At 41.8% G+C, this 22,846-nt stretch overlaps 3 protein-coding genes across 6 annotated transcripts in view; 1 reads left to right on the top strand and 2 right to left on the bottom strand.

The window, feature by feature from the left end:
• The window catches only part of bach1a (BTB and CNC homology 1, basic leucine zipper transcription factor 1 a), a 54,344-nt gene extending 46,125 nt beyond the window's left edge, over positions 1-8,219 (bottom strand). For 3 of the 4 annotated variants that reach the window (XR_013287898.1, XM_077541055.1, XM_077541057.1), the window contains exons 1-5: positions 8,101-8,219; positions 6,733-6,987; positions 4,812-5,771; positions 3,441-3,647; positions 2,955-3,160 (exon numbers count right to left, since the gene is read on the bottom strand). Coding sequence is in view for 3 of the 4 variants with exons in the window: in XM_077541055.1 (XP_077397181.1) it covers positions 2,963-3,160; positions 3,441-3,647; positions 4,812-5,771; positions 6,733-6,975 (1,608 nt within the window). In the remaining variant the exon portion in view is untranslated. Of the gene's footprint in view, positions 1-2,346; positions 3,161-3,440; positions 3,648-4,811; positions 5,772-6,732; positions 6,988-8,100 lie in introns of those variants that run through there. The other variant, XM_077541054.1, reaches the window with a different exon arrangement.
• Positions 8,220-8,257: 38 nt separating this feature from the next.
• usp16 (ubiquitin specific peptidase 16) lies at positions 8,258-16,622 on the bottom strand. Its single transcript, XM_077541053.1, has 18 exons — positions 16,172-16,622; positions 15,956-16,036; positions 14,594-14,775; positions 14,421-14,524; positions 14,156-14,268; positions 13,681-13,904; positions 13,508-13,603; positions 12,953-13,083; positions 12,779-12,866; positions 12,559-12,640; positions 12,351-12,442; positions 12,226-12,279; positions 11,759-11,905; positions 10,388-10,976; positions 9,369-9,463; positions 9,200-9,286; positions 8,804-8,945; positions 8,258-8,646 (listed from the first exon to the last, which is right to left on the bottom strand). Exons 2-18 carry the CDS (start codon positions 16,014-16,016, stop codon positions 8,531-8,533), a joined length of 2,403 nt encoding a protein of 800 aa, XP_077397179.1. The 5' UTR covers positions 16,017-16,036; positions 16,172-16,622; the 3' UTR covers positions 8,258-8,530.
• rwdd2b (RWD domain containing 2B) lies at positions 16,140-18,816 on the top strand. Its single transcript, XM_077541061.1, has 4 exons — positions 16,140-17,087; positions 17,160-17,227; positions 17,491-17,856; positions 18,231-18,816. Exons 1-4 carry the CDS (start codon positions 16,836-16,838, stop codon positions 18,472-18,474), a joined length of 930 nt encoding a protein of 309 aa, XP_077397187.1. The 5' UTR covers positions 16,140-16,835; the 3' UTR covers positions 18,475-18,816.
• Positions 18,817-22,846: the final 4,030 nt, after the last annotated feature.

Below are 22,846 nucleotides of genomic sequence, written 5' to 3'. Positions count from 1 at the left end.
GCTAGCCGCGTGTCGATACGTCCTCTAGTTTCTCTCACTTGGCTGGCGGCTTACAGTGTTCCGAACCCTCCTCTTCCGTAATAATCCTGTCAATGGAATACGTGCCCCAAAAAATGAAGTTCATGGAGACGTGTAATCAGGATACAGTCGCTTAACAGCTTATACGATTAATGTTGTGTCACAAAAAGGTCAAGGACCTTATGTTGGGAATGATAGTCAAGTACTCCGTGTAACACTCTGACCCCTGCGAGACACATTTGCAATATTTTTGCAGATCAGAAGAGGTCTTAAAAATGAAAGTTTTTTTTTTTTTTTGTGACTGGACAGTACATAATCTACTAGAGATGTTGCAGCTCATTCAGGGCAGGAAAGTTGTAACATACCCGTGCGTTCTATTAGCCCGTACGTATGTTGTGCGATTTAGACAAAACTCCAGATGTTTTAATTAATTCCTAATCCCCCTGTTTCCTAATCCTTGCTAGCAACTCTTGCCTTTCAGAGGGATAATCGCTGGTGTAATTGTGCAAAGTACAGCCGAAAGCAAACGACCCACACAGCTAAAACGACAATGTTACAATATCAATATTGATTTTTTATTTTTTTTTCTCAATTAAAACATGCGACAGAGAGAAAACTGGCAGATCGAGTTCCTCTTTAAAACCGTTTAAGGTTTTGGTATTCTGATGAATTCCAGGATTGGGCTTAAAGTGCTTTCATTTTGTTTGCCGCTCTTTAATCTTCTAACCCTGCGTTCTTAATCACAACTGGGAGCAGGTTTTTAATCTGGCATGAATGAGGCCGCGGATTAGCAGCCCCTGACCTTGCCATGTCGCGCAGCTGCTGCTGCTGCTGCTTCTTCCTCCTCAAATCAAGTCTCTCTTTCCCGCGTCGCTCGCAAAAAAAACAGGGTCATCTTACTTTATTTTTTGACCTTGTTTTTATTTGGGAAACGGTGAATGGAAGAGGCGGGCGTTAGGTGAGAATTGCAGAGAAGTGAACGCCACGTTTGACGACCACCAACTTGAGGATTGCGTGTCACGTCACGGCACGCCGGCAGGAGGTGCCGACCATATCTGATGTCTGACCGTGTAATCCCGTCGATTTGTAGATGCAACATGGCTTGTTGGGACAGAGATGCAGTTTTTTGCACGGCTGCTTGTGCGCGAGCGTGAACTTCTTGGGTGGGATCACGACGCGAGTCAGCGATGGGAAGTTGCGCTACGCACACAAACGCTTGCAAAAGTATTGGGACAGTGAGACCAGACTAAATGTCAACTCTCAGATGCATAATCGATTGCTTTTCACCCACTAACAGTTTTCATGCTGGTTACGCTGGTAAATGGAGATATACAGTAGGGAGACCGGGACTAGTTGCAACACTTTTTATTAGGGATGGGCGAGTACCGATACCAGGTATCGGTATATATTGAAGTGAATTAAGGAGTTTCCTTTAAACAAAATAGTGCATTCTGTGAGGAATTATAAACCTTTTCGCATCGGCATCAATTGCCTGTGAATTTCCACTAATCGTGGTGGACTTCAACCCGAACCAATGCTAATTGTGAAAGTTTACTACAATTGGCTAAGTGCTAAAACGTTGTTTTATTGATTTTTTTTTTGTTGTTGATTTTTTTAGCATTTTTCAACTTGTACGGCAGTTAAGAATGTTTAAAATTTGATTAAAAATTATGATTAAGTACTAGGTTTCAGGATTTTGGTGTAATTAAACATCAGGTGCTGTGCTCTGTGGCAGACACACGACATACTATCGACATTTGATTGCCTTTTGTTGTCTCAAAATCAAAATAAAACAGACGCAACAATGCCAAACACGACCCTGAGAAAGTCAGCACATTTTAGAAAGACTTTTGTACAATGACTAGATTCTCGTGTCCTTGCTGCTTTTATTCGACTTGATTTGTTTGGCTGCTTGTCTTTCAAAAAAAACCCATCAAGTCATCATTGTGATTCTAAAAGAATATAAGAAAAACAATCATGCTGTCACACCAATAAGTTGTAAAGTTTGTTGCGAAGATTCCTTCTGTATTGAATTTTACTTCTCACTTTCCAAAACAAAAGTTTGTTATAATGTCGGCATTTTTAAGTTAAAATGTTTTCACTTCCTTAAAACGAGCAGTAAAATCTCTACAATGCGCCAATCTGTGTCCAATTTAAAAATAGATATCTTGAGAGAACTTACTTGTCACTTGTGAATTATAATATTTACAAATCTTGCATTGTTCCGTTTCAACAAATGATCATTGAAATTCTTGACTTGTACTACCACCTACAGGCGCAGCGGCGCTACTACAGTCCATTTTTAGACGACCATTTCATGAGAGCATCTTATACACAAGGCGTTTTTTATTAAAAAGAAGACATTTAATAAAAAATACTCCATATGCAGACGTCAGTCAATAAAGGCTTTGGGTTAATGTGCAACAGTGCTCGAGAGTTAGAAAGAATAAAAAAAAAAAAAAATGCCTAAGGCACAATTTGCATGAAATAACACGTTTTTCTCGTGTCGCCCTTTCAGGCACGAGAACCCTTTCTCGTGAAGCCATGCAATTTATTTTCAACAACACTACCAACGATGTGTGTTAGCAGTCACAGTATTGTAACAAAAAGTTCAGTTAGTGCTTTTGCATATTTGTTTAGGGACACAGTTTCGTGGTACAGTAACAGAACACTTGACAATGCTAAAAATGTGTTAGGGTGATGTGTTAATGCGGAGGTATCGGGATCAGGTCGAGTCCTTCCCTGAGAAATCAAACAACGGATGCCTACTGTACGGTTATTAACACACTATGCTAACGTAAAATTCATATCGATGTTGACGTTCATGAAAAATGCTAAAGTGTTGCTAAAGTCTCGCGATATCAAAAAGTCCAATCCCTGGACATGAATGATAGGAAATGTGAAGTACGTCCAAACCAGGAGACCTCCAAACTTACCGCTCGCTTCACGCATCTTTGTCGGCGAGGTGCGGCGACGCCGGCAAGTCCGGCGCCGAGAGCTTGGCCAGGAAGTGCAGGTGGTCCTGGTCCGAGGCGGTTTCGGCGCTGACGCTCTTGCACAGCCTGCAAAGACTCTGGCGGGTTTCCTCCAGGTTCTGCTCCAGTTCTGCGCGCTCCTGAAGAAGCTTCTCCTTCTCGCTTCTCTGCAACACGATGGATAGAACGTCTTTCATTTCTCAGAATCAATCTTGTTTTGCAATCAAAATTGAAAATGTTATTACATCAATACCTTTGATATATTCATAAGTGACAATTGTGGAATTTCCAGCAGTTAGGCGAGATGTCTGTTAAACAATTTGTCTTTTGGGTTTCTGTATATTTATACATTAAAGCTCGAAAAGCCCATTGTTAAAGAAGTATCCACAATACAGTATAAATGTGTTCAAATAATGATTTTCCATGAACACAATTGAAGCGACTTACTAATGTCTTGATTTCACTGTCAAGATGTTGTATGCTGTCCATCTTCCTCTTCCTGCACCGCTGCGCCGCCGCCCGGTTTTTGCTTCGGCGCCGGACGTCGTGAACAAACTCCAGCTGCTCGGGAGTCATGGAATGGCGCTTGAGAAGCTGCTGGAAAGCGCTGCGACTCAGCGTGGAGATCTGCTCCACCGGGAACGGCAACTCAATCTGCACAGTGGTGGCAGACAGTCAGCGGGGGTTCCCTCACAACAATGCCGATTATCGTTTGTGACCTCGCGATATTGCCGATTGGGTTTTTCCCAGTATACATAGAAGTTCAAATGTGCATTATTGTTTTTTTTTTTGTTGTTTTTTTTTAACATTTATAGGATGAAGCTGAATGCAAACATCCCTAAAATGTTTATAGACAAGTGTTTTTTTTCACAGGACAGCGACGATTTGTGGAATTTAAATTAAGCAGCTGGGTTCAGTCATGTGACATTCAAAAGCTGAGCCTTAGGCACTGTGATGTCATTTTCGACAGGGCATGGCAAAATGGCCGCCCCCTGCGATGGATTCGATGGGTGCATTTTTCTGCTTAATTCATATTCCACAAATGCAATATTAATCAGAATGTTGTATTTAGACTAGTGGGGGGCACATAATTATGTCCATTATTATTATTATTATTTTATTTTTATTTTTATTTTTTTTACATTTTTGTGATGTCTGAATTCAGTTTCATCTCATAAATGTAAAAATGTAAAAAATAAATAAATAAATAAATAATAATAAAAAAAATGTAAATTATCGGTGCCGATATTTGCTATTTTGGTCTGAATGTCGATAAAGCTGGTATCTCACCGAGCGGTGAATGCTTGCGAACGCAGCAAATTTAGGGTTTTAAGCAGGATTTGTAAGATGGTAACAGACACTTTTTACTTGTCGCAGACATTTCAAACATATTTATTCAGACAATTTTTCACTGTCTGCGAAGATCTTCTGAAACCTTTTATAAATGGATGTATTTAAATTTCCCCTTTATAAAAATGCAGACACTGGGAACTCCCTACCCTTTTTTATTAAAATAATAACAATAATAATTATTATAAAATTAGCAAATTATGTTGACATTTTAGAAAACTTTATTTATAATGACCCTGGAAGTTCCCTGCTGTTTTTAATTGTTTTTAACAAACACAATTAAAAGAATTTTTTTTTTTTTTAGTTTATTTTATATTTAAGGTAATATTTTCTCCCTTACTGCAAATGAATATCAGCTTGAAATATCGGTTAGCGGTCTCCTTGAGGACTAATAATCGGTATCGACTTTGAAAAACCCCATATTGGTCTATCACTGTTGGTGAATCATGTTCAGAATGTGATGCTGACCTCGGCCGCTCTCCTGTTGTTGGCCTCCGTATCTCCATCGGTGTCCATGTCGGAGTCGTCCCCCGAGTTGATCGAGGATATGCAGGGGCTCTTCTCCGACGGGGACAGCGTGTCGGTGCGCGAGTTGGCCTCGTCGCCCGTGCCGAGCTCCCTGAGGAACGGACAGTCAGCCGGATTGGAGGTGAGGTCCAGCTGCTTGAGCCAATGGAAGTCCGAGGAGGCTTTTTCCAGATTGCTCTGCTCCAAGGCGGGCATCGTCTGAGCCTGAGGCGGCGTGCACAGATCGGACCAAAACCCTTTCGCCAGATGCTCGGCGACTTCCCGCTCCTCCCTGCTTCTCTCGGGGAACTCCTCGTCCTTGGCCGACTGCTGGAACAACTGAGCGCAATCTTCGGCGCCTGGGCAAGAAGCGAGGCCGCAGTCGGCGTCGAGCCTCTCGCCGGGCTCGATCCCGTCTTGCGGGTCCGCGTGCGCCGCGGCCGACAGCTCGCGCGGCAGACCCAACTGGCTTTGACCGCAAACGTCGTCCGCGGCCAAAACGTCGCCGGCGCACATCCGAGAGGAATGACCCGCTTCGTCCGGATCGGGCGGAGCCAACATCGGGCACACGATGTTGGCCGACAATTCCAAGGGCAGCGAAGGCATTTGCGGCCCGCAAGTTTGCAAACACAAGTCGTGGGTCGGGACAGGAGCGGGCGAAGGCAACGGCGACGGGAGGTCCGTTGGCAAGTTGGAGTCGTGCGCTTTTGCCCGGCCACTCTGACAGCAGACCCTCGGCTTGACTTCATGCGCTTTGGGCTCAGAAAACTTGGGGATGAGGAAATCGAAGCACGCCGACTCCAGGTTGTGAAAGCCCAAAAGTTTGGCGCAGTTTTGAATCTGGTGGATGTTTTCTTTGGTGAAGAGAAGCTTTGACGTGTAGGCAAACTGGAGTAAAGGTTCGAAGCCTTGCGCTGTCACCTGAGGCAAAAGAGGTGGACAATTGATTAGATATGATCAAATGTTTATGCCATTTAACCAGCACACAAATGAGGAAAGTTTGAACTTGAATAGTGAGTAATGGCAACAAATGCCACCTGTACAGTACAAATAGCGAAAATCTTAAGAATAACTGATACACACAGTAATTTCATAATAATTCATAAAATTAAGTTAAAATTATAAAGAAGTACTGTACTATAAAAAGAAACCAGTGATATTGATTGTGTTGAGGTCATTGTTCTGCCACTAGATGGCATAATTGCATTTGTAAGACGTTGGCAACAGCTCAGTGCATTTTTCTTTTCTTACAAACATGAAGTCACTTGTGAAATTCTAAGCATTTTTAAATTTGCAAAATACAACTTGAACCCATTTAGTACTGCTAAAGTTTCACGTGGATGTGTCTGCTGCGTTGCGACTGGATTATCAAATTAATCGACAACTATCTTAATAATAATTGAGTAATCTTTTGGAGCCATTTTTTTTTTTAAATGGTCCAAATCCTCAGATTTCAGCATATCAACAGTAACTGTTCACTGATTTCTGTAGTCCTTCATGAAAGAAGGTTGATTATCTTCTGTGCTTAATCAAATTAAGACATTTTATTTTATTTTGGAAAACAATGACAGAACCGGTAACAGCACAAAATCAACCCCTCTTTTTTTAATCACTATACAAAAACAAAGTATGAAATAAACACCAATAACTGGTTAATAAATAGTAATCAGGGGGAAAAATGCTTTTGCAATACACTTTAATACAAAATTAATGAGTCAATTAATCGATATGATAGCTTAATCGATTCTAAACATATTCAACAGTAACAGCACTACTGGGAAGCAGTGCAGGGTGTTTCCCACCTCTCGTCAAAAGTCAACTGACAAAGTAAGCCACATGAGGACAAGCGCCATAGAAAATCGGACAGCGTTCCCAAACTGACCTCATCTGGCAGGGCGACGATGGCGTTGTGCTTGGAGTCAGAGGCGGCGATGCGGCCGTGGAAGTACTCGCTGCACGAGGCCAGGACGGCAGCATGGGCCCGGAAGCTGCGGCCTTCCACCACCACGGTCACGTCGCACAGAACATCTCGCCGCCGCTGCTCGTCCAGACACTGCAGGACGTGAGCGCTGTGCACGGCCGACTGGAAGGTGAACACGGACACGCGCTGGGCTTGGAGCAGCATGGTTGACTCGGCCTGAGGAGTCACATGGAGGAGTCACAAAGTCAATGAAATTCAGGGCTTTTACTTAAAAAAAATGATTCTATGATACGTTGGTGTTGTGAAATAAGAGAAAATCATTCTGTAACCCCTTAAATACTATTCCCCTATATGGCCACCTTGTGGCAGTATAACACAGAGATACAGGTTGTGATATTAATTTATTTATTTTCGCTTTATCGGCCTTCATTGCATGACTCATTTTTTACTCCATGTACAGCACTTCATATGCAGCGAGTTGTTTTAAATACACGACGTGTACTTTGCTTTCTGTTTAGTTTGATAGCAATCTCAACTGTAAAACGTGTTTCTCTTACTCTTTCATGTCACGTTCAATATTTTGGTGATTTACTGCCATTAACCTAAACATTACTTCTAGTCTTTTTTTTTTTATTGTATATTTATTTATTTAGTCAAGAAAAATAACACTTTCAGGGCTTTTTTCCCCCTCACATCACGTATTCGTTTGGAAACATGTGGTACGTACCTATAAAATTAAAAGCGAAAAGTTGAGTTAGTAAGGTGCTTTTTTGTTGAAAGGGTTTTTTTTTTTTGCAGCGGTATAACAAAACAAAAAAACAAAAAAACGAGGACCATAATATCAGGAACACCGCTAGCGTCATCATACAATGCATTTCCATAAAAATTGAGCATCGTTTTTGTGACGCCATACGGTTTGACACCTCTTATGTGGGAGTACTGTACATAATGAATTGTCGAGTAAGCTATATTATTAGCACTTTCCAGCTAGTCAAGACAAGTTTAAAATGCTGACTCATGTTTGGCCAACTTGGCGAAGCACACACGGTGGAGCTGAGGGAGAGAAAAAAAAAAAACTGTGGCGAAAACCTCTTGCTTTACGACGTTTTATTTTTATTTTTTGTCGACAAATGTTTGTATTAAACTTACTGGATTAAGTTTGAAAGCGTTTAGTTGGCAAATGATAAAAGCCGAGCTTTGTTCCCCCCCCCCACTTAGGCGAGGCCGTTATCGCCATGTAATTGAAAGCAAGCGCAATGATCAAGTTAACGTCGTAAAAATTTATGTTAGTTGTAAAATAATCGGTGAAAACGTTGAATGATGACCGACCTGACGTGTCAGCTCGTTAGCGGTACCATTTGTGTGTTCTGGGTCGAGACGAATGTGCCCATCCGGAACCACAGTCAGCAAAAGCAGAAGCAGGGCTAAGCCTTGTGCGCATGCGCTAAACAAACCATCACTTTGAGGGACAGGACGCACATTTTTTTTCCACATGTACTGTATTTTATTGCATATTCATACAAAATAAAAATTTAAATGTAATTCCACCCCATCATCAACAATATGTAATTATTCTGAGTTTGTGTACAAATTATTTGTTCAACATTTGGACCTTGTATTTGCACACCTTGACACCTTCCCATGAGTCTGTGAAACAAACTGCTGTAAAATGTCAGCACTAAATGTCCTCTGAGAAGTCACCATAATGTCAGTAGAGCGAGAGCAGCAGGCGGGCATAGAGGCACACATTTGACGAGTGTTAGCGGATCCTCTCGTAGAACAGGAGGTAGGCTTGGCTACTCTGCACTCTGCTCTCGCTCACGAGCTGCACGCTGGTGTCGCTGATGTGGAACCACGAACCTCCGGGTGCCTCTCCTATGGGGGTGGAAATAGGTTTCATCAATCAGATTACACCTGATCCGAGAAGATAACCTTCTTTATCAGTCCATTACGATGACGGTATGGTCACCAGTGGCAGTTTTAATATTGCGATATTGCCGTTTGTGATACATCCCTTAGTATTCGTTCTTACCTTCAAGCTTGCTTGAGGACGGTTTGGAGTTCTGGGGTCGCACTTTCACGAACGCCGTGTAGTGACCGGACCTCATTGTGCCGCTGTGCTCCACAATGCCGTACAAGCTGTAAAGAATTTGACATTCACCTTCAGCCACGTTCTGCAAGGAGAAATAAATGTGTTATTGAAGAGACATCAGAAGTTTCTGGGAAACTTTTTGGAAATTTAAGAATTTTAACTCATTCAGTGCCATTGACGACTATACACGTCAAAGATCCATTTTTAACTGGGCTGGCAGTGAATGAGTTAAATGATAGGAAAAAAAATACCCAGGAGTGACACAGTGGGCTAAAAGCGAATACCTTATTTACATAAAGCTAAATTCCCCCCAAAAAAATTATGTATTTACTGTACCTTACTCTTGAGGGCACAAAAAGGGGCGAGATCCAGAATCAGAGGGAAGGGCACGTGTCGGTTCACCTTAGAAATACTGTAGGCGTTCTGGAGAAAACGAAGGAAGGAAGGAATTGAACAGAAGAATGAGTATGTGTGAATGAGAATTTTTTTGTTCCTGCTGGATCACCTGCTGAAATCTCTTCAGGTGAAGAGTGAGCACCGGTGGCGGAGAGGAGATCAACATTTGCTTCGACGCCTCCGTGTAGATGTTCTTTTTGGATCCTAGCCAGAGAAGATTTAACAAAAGCGACTTCAGTGCTGCTTTCCAGAAAAGCGGGGAGGTTGCATTTATCCCACTCGGATTGTACTGGTTGCGATCTCAAGTCGTTTCGATAATGTTTTTGTGTTGTTGTTGTTGTTGTTGTTGTTTTGTTCCTGAAAACAGTTTGTGCGACGGCTTATTAGGGCCACGTATAATTATATATTTTTTTAGAAGGTGGGGACAATATTCCAAGAAGAAAAAAACTCACAAATTTGTCACTTTATAAAGTCGCAAACTTTAAATTTGTGACTTTATAAAGTGGCAAATTTGTGAGAAACAAAAATTTTGACCGGACCGGAATTGGGGAACCCTGACCTAAAGTATGCTAGCTTCTGATTGGTTAGCGTTAGTCAGGGGATCCGGAAGACTTGTCGCGCTAGCTGCCGTGTGTACGGTGAGTAAAGTTTAAATTAATAATAATTAAATTTAAAAAAATTAATAAATCAGTCTCCATTTGCCTTTTTCATTTATATATTTATTATATCCTTTTCTTTTATAAACTGTGTCCCATTAACCACCAATGAATCCCCACATTAGACTATAGCTACCCTACGTGTATATGTTGTAAGTATCAGTTTTTTTCTTGCACATTTGCAAGTTTTTTTCTCGGAATATTACCCGCCCCCTGAAAAATAATAATAATAATTATATGTGGCTCTAATATGCCGTCGTACAGCCTTCATAATAAGTAAACTGCCACATGTGCACATAAGACAGTACTATAACACCAGTCAAAAAGTGGTTACAATTCTTGATCTTTGGGGTGTTTGGACAAAAAAAATGTCACAGATAACTGTTTTGATTAGTGCTAAAAGATGCAAATGTTCCCCCTTAAAAGAAAAACTTGACTTTACTGATCCTGCTCTTCCACGCACTTTTCCTACCTGCAGATTTGTTCTTGCTTGCTTGCCGTTTAGTGCAGATGACGCAGAGCAGACTGTTGTTCTCACTGAGGGTCTCCTCCTCGGTGAAGTAAAACAGACACGACTCCACGGAGCACTGCTGCCTGTTTGGCGAAGGCCTGCTGGCCAAAGTCTGGAAGGCCAGCTCCGGGTCCTGGTTGACGATCGTGTACGCCTTGGGCTCTTTGTCCTGCACGTTGTCCTCGCTCTCCGCGCAAGCTTCCCCCGCGTCCGACTCGACGAAGGCGTCGTTCAAGTTGATTTTCCCCATCCTCTCCGCCAGGAAGAAGTCGGCGTCGTCCAAGAAACTGTCGGTGGAGCTCCGCGTTTCCGATAAGGCGGTGAAGCGATTGCCGGCTGACTGTGACTTGGGCTTGTTGATGGAGTCGCCTTTGACTTCCTTGTCAGGGTGGACTGCGGCGAGCGTATTCGGGCTGCGCTCGCAGACCCTGACTTCTGCAGAATCCCCTTCTTGCTTCTCATTATCTTCAGCAAGATCTATCGCTTCATTGAGTGATGCGAGACTGCTAAAACTGACTCGGCTCTCCAGCTTGTGCTGCCTCTTTTGATGCTGCGGAGACAGAAAATAAAGAAATGTTAAGTCTAACGGGGGTTCTTAAAACTTTTTGGGAACGGGGAGTTTTTCAAAGCGCCCCCTCATAACCCTTATGCAAATTAAATATTGTAAATAAAAATTAAATAACTACCAAAGGATGCCTACTTTTGAGGAAAAAAAAAATGAAATGAAATTTGTACTCAGATAAATATTGTGTAATCTTTAAAAGAAAACACATTCTGTTGCGATGAAAATCGATGTTACGAGAAGTATTTTTAAAAGCTCAAGCACTGTGTCAATACAGTTAATGTTTAATAGGGATGTGACGATAAGCGCAATATCGTGATTTTGTGATATTAAAACTGCCACAAAATCATTGTCGTCATGTTCACGACATTTAAATGCAATACATGTTAAAAAAGTCAGGCTGATTTCCATTTGTACAGTTCTAGCACCCTCTGGTGGCTAGTTATTTAGTGCAAATTAATTTTTAGTAGGGATGTTTTGGCCTCTTATGTTTAAAATCTACACTAATTGTCAGATGAAGGGGAACGTAATATGCCTGTGAAGCAAGTCAATATGTGGAGGAACTTAATGTGTGCGTGCATTAACATAATTTAATAATAATAATAATAATAATAATAATAATATTAATGCATACTCATACTTTTTGATTTTACCTTTATTTTACCAGGAAAAACAGATTAAGAAAATAATTCTTATTTAAGACTGTGGTCTGACAAGACCTCTTGATGGAAGAAAAAATATATATATAAATGCCTGAGAGTAAGAGCTACCTTGGCTTGTTTCTTGGCCTGCTTTTTGGCTTTCTTCTGCTGGTACTTGCTACCAGAGGGAAAGTCTTCGCTCTGACTTTCCCGGCCATCCTCGCTTGTGTCGCTGCTTTTCCGCAACTCTTTTTTCTGTGGCTTCTTCCTGTACGCCTGTATTAACAGACAGACACAACTATGGCCAGCAGCCGGGGGTACACCCTGGACTGGTTGCCAGCCAATCACAGGGCACACAGTGACAAACAACCATCCACACTCACAAGCACAGCACACCTAGGGACAATTTGGAGCTCCCAATTAAACTGCCATGCATCATGCATGTCTTTGGAATGTGGGAGGAGAACCGGAGTACCCGGAGAAGACCCACGCAGGCACGGGGAGAACATGCAAACTCCACCCAGGAAGGCTGGAGCCTGGACTCGAACCCGAGTCCTCAGAATGGAAAACATAACACACACATACAAAATCTTTACCTGATCAGAAAATGGAAGCGAAAGGTCCAAAAACATCTCGGTGACCACGGACACCTGGCCAGAGTAAAATAAATTCAGTAGTAACATTGGTTGTTTGTAATATTTCATTTCATTTAGTGTAGTACCGTTTTACACTGCTGACACATGATAGTGCTGGTTATCTCGCCGCCAAAAACCTGGTCCACGAAATTTTTTGGTAGCCCGTTTTTCTCATACTCTGCAGATCAAGCAGATGAATGACATTCCAAGCAACAATGATAACAACTCGAAAACAAAACAACAACAACAACAACAACAACAACAAAAAACGACAGTAACAACTTCAACTTTAACCTTTCACGGCGGATTTGAGCTCCTCTGCATCTGTGACTTTTCCTGATCGTTTAAGTGCTTCCGTGATCGCAGAGCTCACCCTCTTAAAAGACACATCAGTTCTTTAGAAACACAATTATGTACGGTAATAATGGCAGTGGTTAACATCTTGTTAAGAATGCTTTTATATGGTATTTTAAACATGAATGGCACATGAGTCACATTGGTGGCAATTGCATACTTTGCTCTCCTCTGCCCTCATCCCGTCCAGCAGGTAGCGCAGAAGCTCCTGGCTGTCTTGCTGCTGACATCCCTTAAACCTCGCGGCCCTGCACAAACGAGACAAAGCGAAAAAAAGATGTGACGCAAGACCAAATTTGCGGGTTCTGACTTTTCGTTTTGTAACGGCTCTCACTTTTTACAAACTTGCGCAAACAGCTCATGTGGTGTCACCACACCTTTCTTTGACTCTTGGATTTCTGTGAGGAGCTGATTCATTGCCATGGTTAGCGAGCCGGGCCGATCCAGTTCTGCCACAACGGCCTCCTGTGTTCACAAAAAGCACAAGTTACAATTGGCTGTGTTGATCATTGCACTGTTTGTTTGTTTTTTTTTCCTTCTTAAGCCATTTTGGCTGTGAATGATTATACAGTGTTAACAGTCGGAATATGACCATTTTTGTCAATATTGGGCAGAGTCGGTTTGGTCTCTTATGAAATTGGACATTTGATCGGTCAGCATCTGTGTCCAGGCTGCTAAGTGTATCAATGAAAAATATTGACCCATTTAAGGGACCAACAGTAATAATGATATAATTCCTATTTTCGGGTACGTTATAGACATTGTGCGGGTTTTCCAAATAAAAATTTAACTTGTATAAATATAGCACGCAGTAAAGAGTTATTTAGGTTTTGGGGAAGCTGGCGGAAATTACTTCTTCAGGTTATTACAGGAAGTCAAAGAGACGCACCAGTGTGGAGGAGGAAGCAGGTTTGACATTGAGGCTCGTCTTGTCTTCGATCACCTTGTTAAGTGTTTGTCTAAACATCTGCGTCTGAGAAAGGTTCTTCAAAGAGGATACAAGAAAACATTTGATGAAGCATCATATTTATGTATTTGTCTTGAAATGTTTTGAAGGCTGACCTGGATGACGGCGTTAAAGAAACAAGTGTTCCCCAGGTTGCTTAGCCCCCGGACGGGAACGCCGCTGTTGTCTTCCGTCCTGCTGCTGGAGTTTGGCGGCTTGCACACAGACACTTTCCTGGTTCTCGTCCTCTCGCAGCTGTGGTTCCTGATGTTCTCCTTGTCTTCGTCTTCATCCGTCTTGAAAGTGACTTTTTTCGGCCCCACGTCTAACACGTCATTTTCTGTGACGGTGACAATTATGACATCAACCCGTAAAACATGAAAAAGAAATAATCGTGCCGTCAGTCAAGAGCATTTCTGGAAATTAAATATGCAGACAAGTGCAACAGGAACAATTTAAACAGTCTGGATTATTATATATAAAAAAAATAATTATGTTTATTGCTGAATTGCCTTCATTTAAGGGGCCCACTAGAGTATGTCTAATAACAATAATTGAAGCTTAGCGGTTCTGTCATATATTTACACTTACTTGTCTGTGGTTCCCGTTCAGCCTCCTGCGGCATTTTCTTTTTAATGTTGTTCACCAGCTGAGCCAACTGACTTCTCCCCGAGTACTGCACCTCATCGTCGCACTCGTAGCACCTGATGGAGGGGTAGAGGGAGGTGTAATATATATTTGTCCAAGTCCAAAGCAAATCTAAACTTCAAATTTCAAGCAAGCCCTAAGTGAGGCCCCCCCGCCTCTGCGAGGATGTGATCGCCACATGGGGAGAATGCACATACTTTACACTCACCAAACAATCCAGCTGTCCAAGCTGACCACCAGGCAATGCAAATCAGACCGTGGCCTTTCGTAGTGTTTGATGGCGTGTTGGTCCTTAGAGCTTCGACCACATCCCTTCAAAGAAAAGTTTGAATTAAAACCGGTATATTTGTCAAAATAAATCAACAGACCACTTGAACTCACTGTGTGGCCACATTTCAGGCACATCCACACTTCCACCTCAGGGTCCACAGAGGGGTCTGTGCTAATTTTCTCTTTATTGATGTCATTTTTACAGTCCTGGCAACGCGTCCAGCCATATATGCCAGAGATCTTCTTGAGAAGAGTCTGGTCTGTGCCTTTCCTAATGTGCCTGCAAACTGGACCTTTGAGGAAGTGGGGGGAGGGGACAGTTGCAGATAACTCAACTCAACTTTATTTATAAAGCGCTTTAAGGACAGGCATTGCTGTATACAAAGTGCTGTACATAAACATAAATATCAGTTTTGCAGTTAACAAGAACATTTTGAAGTGCGAATACAAGTTTGTTTGTTTGTTTTTAACAAGTAAATACATTTTACATCAGTAAATTAATAAGAAGTAGGCGAGTGAATAAAGAGATAAATAAATCCAGAAATAAGTAGACTAAACATCAAACTCATACACCCCACAAAACACCAGGAACAAGTCTCATGTGGCGCCAAAAACCAAAGAATACAGATGTGTTTTAAGACGTGTTTTAAAAGAGGATAAAGAGGGGTTATTGCCTAATATTTAGTGGAAGGTCGTTCCAAAGGGAGGGACCGGCAACAGCAAAGGCTCGATCTCCTCTAAGCCTCCGCTTAGCCCTCGGTACCTCCAATTGAGTCTCTGGTCTGCTGACCTGAGGTACCGGGCAGGTGTGTAGGGGTGCAAGAGCTCAGCGAGATAAGGTGGGGCAAGACCATTGAGAAATTTGAAAACAAATACAACAAAGACCATAACTTCTGTTTTCTTCTCATTGAAGTTCAATAAATTTTAAAGCCATCAAGGCTTTGATTTCTTCCAGACACGACAAAAGAGGCCTCAATGAGAAAGTGTCCTTTTTACTAAGCGGGACACAGATCTGACTGTCATCCGCATAGCAGTGAAAAGAGACTCCATGTTTTTGAGGTTTTAAATACTGTCATTTTGCAAAAAATGCAATAAAAAGTTGCATTGCATTGTACTTCTGTTATTTTTCTTATTTTTATTTGTTTGTGGAATTTTGTATTTATTGTGTGGTGTGCTATTAAATATAATATATCTATAATTTTTTTGTGTGTGTGTTTTTTTTATGGGATTGGGGGGGGGCTACCATGTACATTTTCGCCTAGGGTACCAAATCATGTCGGGCCGGCCCTGGATGGAGCCCATGGGCAGTAAATATCATGAGAACAGAATGGGCCCCGATACAGATCCTTGTGGAACACAAGGATAAAATATCAAAATATCAATAAATAAATATCAAACTATTCACCATCATTTGTGTGAAGATGCGTACCTGTCATTTCACCATCATTTGTGTGAAGATGTAAACATGCGTACCTGTCATTTCAAACTCATCATCCTCTCTGGAGCTTCTGTCCTTCGCTTTTTTCTTCCCCATGTTTCCCCTATATTCCGCTACTACAGATGGAAACCACACATGACGTATTTTTGCTGTAATACTGCTTAAAAACAAGCCACCGACGTGAAGATCAAAGTCGAATTCGAGCACGTAATACCATAACGTAATTCAAATCCTTGTTTGAGGAGACTTACTTGACACACACCGAGGCGAACCACGTCACACGTTCACTTTCCTTTACTTTTTTTTTTTTCCTGCCAGACGCCAACTTTACTCTAGACATCTCGGCAAATGCCCCACGGAAATACAATTCGATGGCATATTTATACGCATTGCGCGTACAAGCGGGCGCTAATTTGACTGACTAAAAACAGAGCCGAATCATGTCAGTTGTGGAAAGAGGCGGAACAAAAGTGTGACGGTTTCGTTTTCATGTGTCCAGTGTTTGTGTACTTCCGGTGCGTCGCTAGCATGCTAAACTAAACTAGGCCAGTGAGCTCCTCACGCCTCTCTGTATGCGTTTAACGCAGACATGTTACTTATTTATCGTCACGGGTAAACTTCCATAAAGCGAGCTTAGGGATATTTTAAAAATATGTTTCTATTGCCTGGCGTGTGTCCTTACGGTGCGTCGCCTAAAATGTTCCGGGGCGCGCACAAGGTAATCGCTAGTATGATAGGCTAATGTGCTATGTTGGTACGCAGACCAAAATACTCCGGGTGGAATTGAAGCACGCGCTTGTGCTAAGGTTTAACGTGGACGTGTCACATTAAAGTTTATTAAACAAACACCAAACGTTGAGGAAACAAAACAATAACTGTCTTTTAATGAAATACATATAGAATACATATTTTAGCATGTCGTTCCGAGAGTGGGCAGAGGCACAGCTTGCAGAACTCGAGCTGCTGACCAGCATGTTCCCCACTGACGAAGAACTGGAGATCGTGGACCAGCTCGCCCTGGCCGAGCTACGGGACTACGCCGGCGCCGAGGACTCGCCGTCGGCTTCCACCGAGAGCCCTCCACCTCCTCCGGCACCACCTCCTTCTTCCAGACCTCAGTTCGTCATCAAGCAGAGGCTGGAGGATGACACAGGAGACGCGGAGGGGGTAAAAACAAAGAAAGCACTCCATTCTGTCACTGAAAATAAAATGATTAATTATGTTCTTTACTATTTTCAGGTAGATTTTATTATCTCCTGCACGTATCCACCCGAGTACCCTAGTGTGGTCCCAGAGTTAACGGTTCGGTAAGATAAGAGGTCATTAATTGTCAATCAAGTACAGAAGAAGCAGCAGCATACATTATCAATAAATGTTAAATCAATGTATAAAATAAAAAAATTGTAAGACTCATACTTTATAAGTGAAGTGCAGAAGAAAGCGCCATTTGGGGATTCATTACATAAAAAAAACATACAAAATATTTAAAAATGTATTTTGAATATGATTGTAGGCCTATAATAATTAAATGTATGTTGCAATTTTTTTTAATTTATATATTTTGCATCAGGTGTAGCAAGGTGAGCCGTCCCCAGCAGACGAAGCTCCACGCTAGACTCAACACGCACCTGGCGGACACCTGCATGGGAGAAGTGTGCGTGCTCTCGGCCCTGGAATGGCTGAGGGACAACTTGCGTGCTTTTGTTGACAAAAGCTCTTCGGCGCCTCCTCCCAAGAGGGACGCGGTTTCGCCGCTGCGGCGGGAAGCGTTCAGTCGTCTTTGGATCTACAGCCACCACATCTACAACAGCACCAAGAGGAAAAACATCTTGGAGTGGGCCAAGGAGCTGGCACTGTCCGGTTTCAGCATGCCCGGCAAACCTGGGATTGTTTGTGTGGAAGGTGCACAGGAGGCCTGCGAGGAGTTCTGGTCCAGGTATAACTTTTGTTGACATTTTGAGATATTTGGGTTTTGAATTTATTGTTGCTTTTAAGGATTTGTGAGGAATTAGAGCTTCAAGGTGTTGCAAACAAGTCTTTGGGTTTCAATTTAAGCATTCAAACAGGTAGTAGGGTTTTAAATGAGGGGGCTTTAAACAAGATTAGCGTTTGAACGCAAGGTTCGAGTTTTAAATCATGGTTTTATGTCAGGGTTTTAAATCAAAATTACAAATTATGTTTGACAGAATTAGGGTTTCAAATTAGAGTTTCAATGTAAGATTCTACATCTGGGTTAGGGTGCCTGTGGCAAGCTTTCAAACCACCAGTGTTCCATAATATATCCCCCTAAACGCTGTCGGCATTGTGCAGAGTGAAGGCCCTGACGTGGAAGCGGATCATGATCCGACACCGAGAAGACGTTTGCCTCCACGACGCTCCGAGCGTCCAAAGCGTCGACTCCATGCGCAAGTTCTCCGGCTTTGAGGAGGCTGCCTTCGACCCCCGGGGGAGTCGAGGGAACCACATGGACCTGGGCCTGCTCTACCAGTTCTTGCGGGAGAAGGACTGCTGCGACGTCTTCCAGATGTTCTTCGGTGTAGAAGGGAGGAGGTAGTCCGCCATGCGGCCGTTTCCATCACAGCTTCATTATATCGGCAAAGCAGAGGAACTGGGCCAGTTACCAAAATTGTACATCCCACTTTGTAATTAAGTCTCCATATTTACAGTAATATCTCAAAGCAAATGTTTCTCTGGAGGTTTGTGGGGAAGCTTTCAAGGGGCTTGGTATTTGCACTTTTAATAGCCCCCGAACGCCCCATGGAAGCAGCTGGAGCCGCAAATGGTGCTATGGTGATTTGAGCTGAAGAGTTATAGATAAAATCTCATTTTCTTTTAACGCTAACTAAGGTAGATCAATCAGGGAGCACACTCCAATTAAAAGTTGTGATTTACTCAATGCGGGTCTTTTAGTCGTCAATGACCGAGATAAAATCCTAGATTAATGAGGAAAACAGCCACAAGATGAGACAATTTGATCTTGTTGGAAAGATATTTGACTATAAGATACACTGATGGGTTTGTTTGTTTTTCCAATTAGTTTCAAGACTGAATTCGGGTTTCAAGACAATGTTAGGGTAATGTTCCAAGCTAGGGTTAGGGATTCAAATTAGTGTTATATAAACCAAGGTTAAGGTCATGTCAAGGATTGGTTTTGAAGAAAAAAAAAAGGGGGGGTTTTGAAGTCAGTGCCACAGTTTCAAATCAGGGTATTAAACCTGTGGTTCAAACTAGTGAAATCCAAATTAAAGTATTAAACTTTACATTCCAGTACATCTCTAATAATTCAAAATTAAATGGCGGCTGGATTGTAAAATGCTTATTTGCTGGGGTTTCAAAATTAGGGTTTCAAAACTGGGGAACGTTGTCAAGGTTTAACGCCAACCTTGGATTTTGTTTCAAACAAGGCTAAAGGTTTCTTATTAGAGTTTAAAAACAATGTTTGGCATTCAAACGAGTTAACTTTCAAATGTGGGTTTGAATCCTGGATTAGGATTTCAAAACAGGATTGGGGTTTTCAAACAAAGACTCGAGCTTCAAATGAGGGTTTCACCGAATGTGGACGTCTCCAAGTAGACGCTTGAGGAAGAGAGTCGCTCGTGCATTTTCTATTATGGCCAGCAGATGGCAGTGTTGAATAAGATCAATCAATGCTTTCGAGCAGCATATTGAACTACTGTGTGCCTCCTCCACATGTTGTGCGGGTCATTATTAACGATCCTGATCGATACAGCTTCATAATACCTTCATGGGCCACTCATCAACATAAGTTCTCCTCTTGTTGTGACCCAGCTCGACCTGTTGTGACCAGTTATTCCCAATCTCTACGACTGTGTAGCAGCACGTTGAATTAGCACGTTGAATTGCTGGGAGAGAAGAATCAGTTCCACTTATTTGGCCCGAAAATTATTTAGTTACTTATAAATCACATTAATGATGTATCTTTATTAAGTTAACTATGCCAGCGGCTAATGTCGTAGTCAAGTCCACACCAATCGAGACAAATATATTGAGACGAAAACCAAGACAATACGACTTTTGGAGGTCGTGACAGAGGCGAGACCAAAACTGTAATGGAGAGGGGGGAAAAAAATCACCAAAAACAAAACAACGAAATGACATACATTACATTTGCAACAAAAACAAATTCTTCTGTTTTTGAAATGGTACAATGAAACAAATCTAAACTCGAAGCTCATTTGTTTGACTTTTAATCTCAGTAGTAAGCCCTACTGCCTTTTCTCAACTGGTCTTGATCAAAAATCCTGAGACCACCCTGACAGAGACTGAGCCATGACCAAGATGCCTTTGATTCCGAGACCAAGACCCTTAAAAAGTGGTCTCGAGTGCAAGACTCACTTCATTCGATCTGGTCACAATGTTAGCCGGTTTTGTTAGCTTTGAACTAGACACCAAAAACACTATCACAATATGCTACTAGATTAAATATTAACTAATGTCGTGAGGATAGCGTTTCAAATTAGTTTCAAGCCAGTGTTAGGATTTCAAACAAGGGCGAGGTTTTGATCTGGTTATGCCTTAAAATTAGGCTTTGATCCCAAGGCTACCGTTTCAGATCAGATTCAAACAAGCTTAAGCAGCAAAATTTGTCCATTTTTATCCATCCAAAGGGGCGGCCATTTTGCCCTTTCCTATCGACTAAAAATGACAACACAAGGCTCAGGTAGGGACTACGGACCAATCACAGCTTGCTTGTTTTTCAAATTTAGTCGTGATATTCAGCTGAGCTGTGATTGGTTGATCCTGAGCAACTTTAAGGGTATTAGTTTTTAAAGCCACTGTGAGATAAATGGCTTAGTTTAAAATTGGGGTTTCAAGCCTGCTTTGGAGTTTCAAGCATGGATTCGGGCTTTAGGGTTTCAAGAATGTCTTTCGAGTTAGGGTTAATACCAAGCATGATTTAACAATATAATGAATACCATTAATTATAGTAGTGTTAGCCTGTTAGCTGTAGAAATACCCAAATAATCTGCATGCCAAAACACTGTCCAATAATGCGCTATAGTATTTTCTTTTTAAAAACTTGCCATTGTTCTTTTTGTGTTGTTTGCCCTATTTGGCCCGACGCCATAATATCCCCATTACAGTCATTTGGAATGTCTTTGAAGATGCGCAGATAATAGGATCTCTCTGCTTAATGGAAGTAAATAGCTTGGCAAATGACTGCGAGAGGGAAGGTGGCCGTCTTCCCTTCCTCTCCAGCCAAATCCCTTTCTTTTTCTTTTTTTCCCTCCCCCTACACCGAACTTCATTCAAACACGATTTCCTGCTATTTTTCTTTGTTTTCAGCAGACAATAGCACACTTCTGTAGGTGTATTGGAGCGCTGAGGCATATAATTGAATTAGTACGCTTGCACTATTTCAACACGAGGATTTCATAGCGAGGCTCTCAGTCAGCGCTAAGCTAAGCTATTGTAAATAGCATTGACAAACTCAGCAAATGAAGAGTTTGCAAACTTTTGACTCGCAAAGATATGACATCAGAATTGATCATGTCTCAGCAGGCAAAGCTCCTCATTTGAAACCCCAACCCCGATTTCAAACCCTAATGATTGTAACCCTAAACCGAGCTCTAATCCCTAACCTGAAATCATAACCCTGGTATACTAATATTGCTTTGGAACCTTAATTTGCTGCATTTCAAGATTTTAGTGTCATCTGCAAACACAACAAACTTGACACATTACATAAGTCATTAGTCATAAGTCATTGTACAGGATTAACAATTGGGCCCCAACACTGACCCCTGGGGGACACAAAGTGCAATGACCAAGCATTTTGAGTTATACTTGAGATACTCAGACTCAACAAAGTTTTAAATTGCTCTCATATCGACAATCAGATCTTAAAAAAGGCCTGGCTGATATTCAGCAGATCATCTGTCAATCACTTGGAACCTTAAAAATTGACCTGAAACCCGAATTTGAAGCCTCATTCTTAGCTTCAAAAGCTAAACTTGAAGCCCTAACCCAGTCGTCAAATCCTAATTTTGAACCATAACCCCTTGTTTGAAAGCAGACAAAGCACAGAGTGGAAACGTTTAATGAATTCCTCCCAAGAGAAGTCGTGATTAAAAATCCATCGTTTTTTCCGGCCGCTGTCTGGAAACGGGGGGGCCCCTGATACATCTTTGGGATTCCGGACCTTCTCCCTTTCTGGATGACCCCTCAAGGTGAACTCTCGTGCCGTGAATGCTAAATATGGCGGGATTAAACATTTCCTCTCTTCTGGCGACGATCTAATCAGTTGTCTGGCCACAGTAATCCCCGAGGTTCGCTATCTCGCTGGCATGCCTGCCACTCTCCAACTATTCAAACGATTTCGGACGTACTGCTGCCTTCACGTCTTTGTATTTATTTATCAAGGAGTTTAATTTCATTTAAAGCAATTGACGACTCACAAAATCAGATTTCTCCTTGAAATCAATGTAAATGTCATTAATACTGACGGCTCAGTTTACTGACTAAAACCCAGAAAACAGGTGAGCCATGATTGGTCGTTACCTACTTCCTCAGCACAAGTGATGTCACCATCAGTCGACAGCAAGTGGGAAAAAAAAAAAAGTGTTTTTGTTTTGTTTTTTTAAACATGCATCACACATTTAATTACAGCTTGCTACTAGCAAAATTATTAAATGTAGCCGCATATCAATTAGTTGATAACTGTGAATTAACAGAATAATTAAATGAAACGAAACACATGTCGAGGGGGCGCTAATTAAGTATTAGCTTATAGTCATTCCGTCTTAATAGGATGCAGTACAAGAGTTACTCCCAAATTCAGCCTTCAGAAAAGTGATAAGGATAAGTTTTACCTTCATTTAAAAACAGGAATGTTGTAATACATTTAAGAAGAAAGCACAAACTATGCTACCGTGTCAAGCAGGGATGGGCAATGGCTCAAAAAC

Source organism: Festucalex cinctus, chromosome 13 (genome assembly GCF_051991245.1).
Source record: "Festucalex cinctus isolate MCC-2025b chromosome 13, RoL_Fcin_1.0, whole genome shotgun sequence".
NCBI lineage: Eukaryota > Metazoa > Chordata > Actinopteri > Syngnathiformes > Syngnathidae > Festucalex > Festucalex cinctus.
This window is presented reverse-complemented; position numbering and strand designations above follow the sequence as displayed.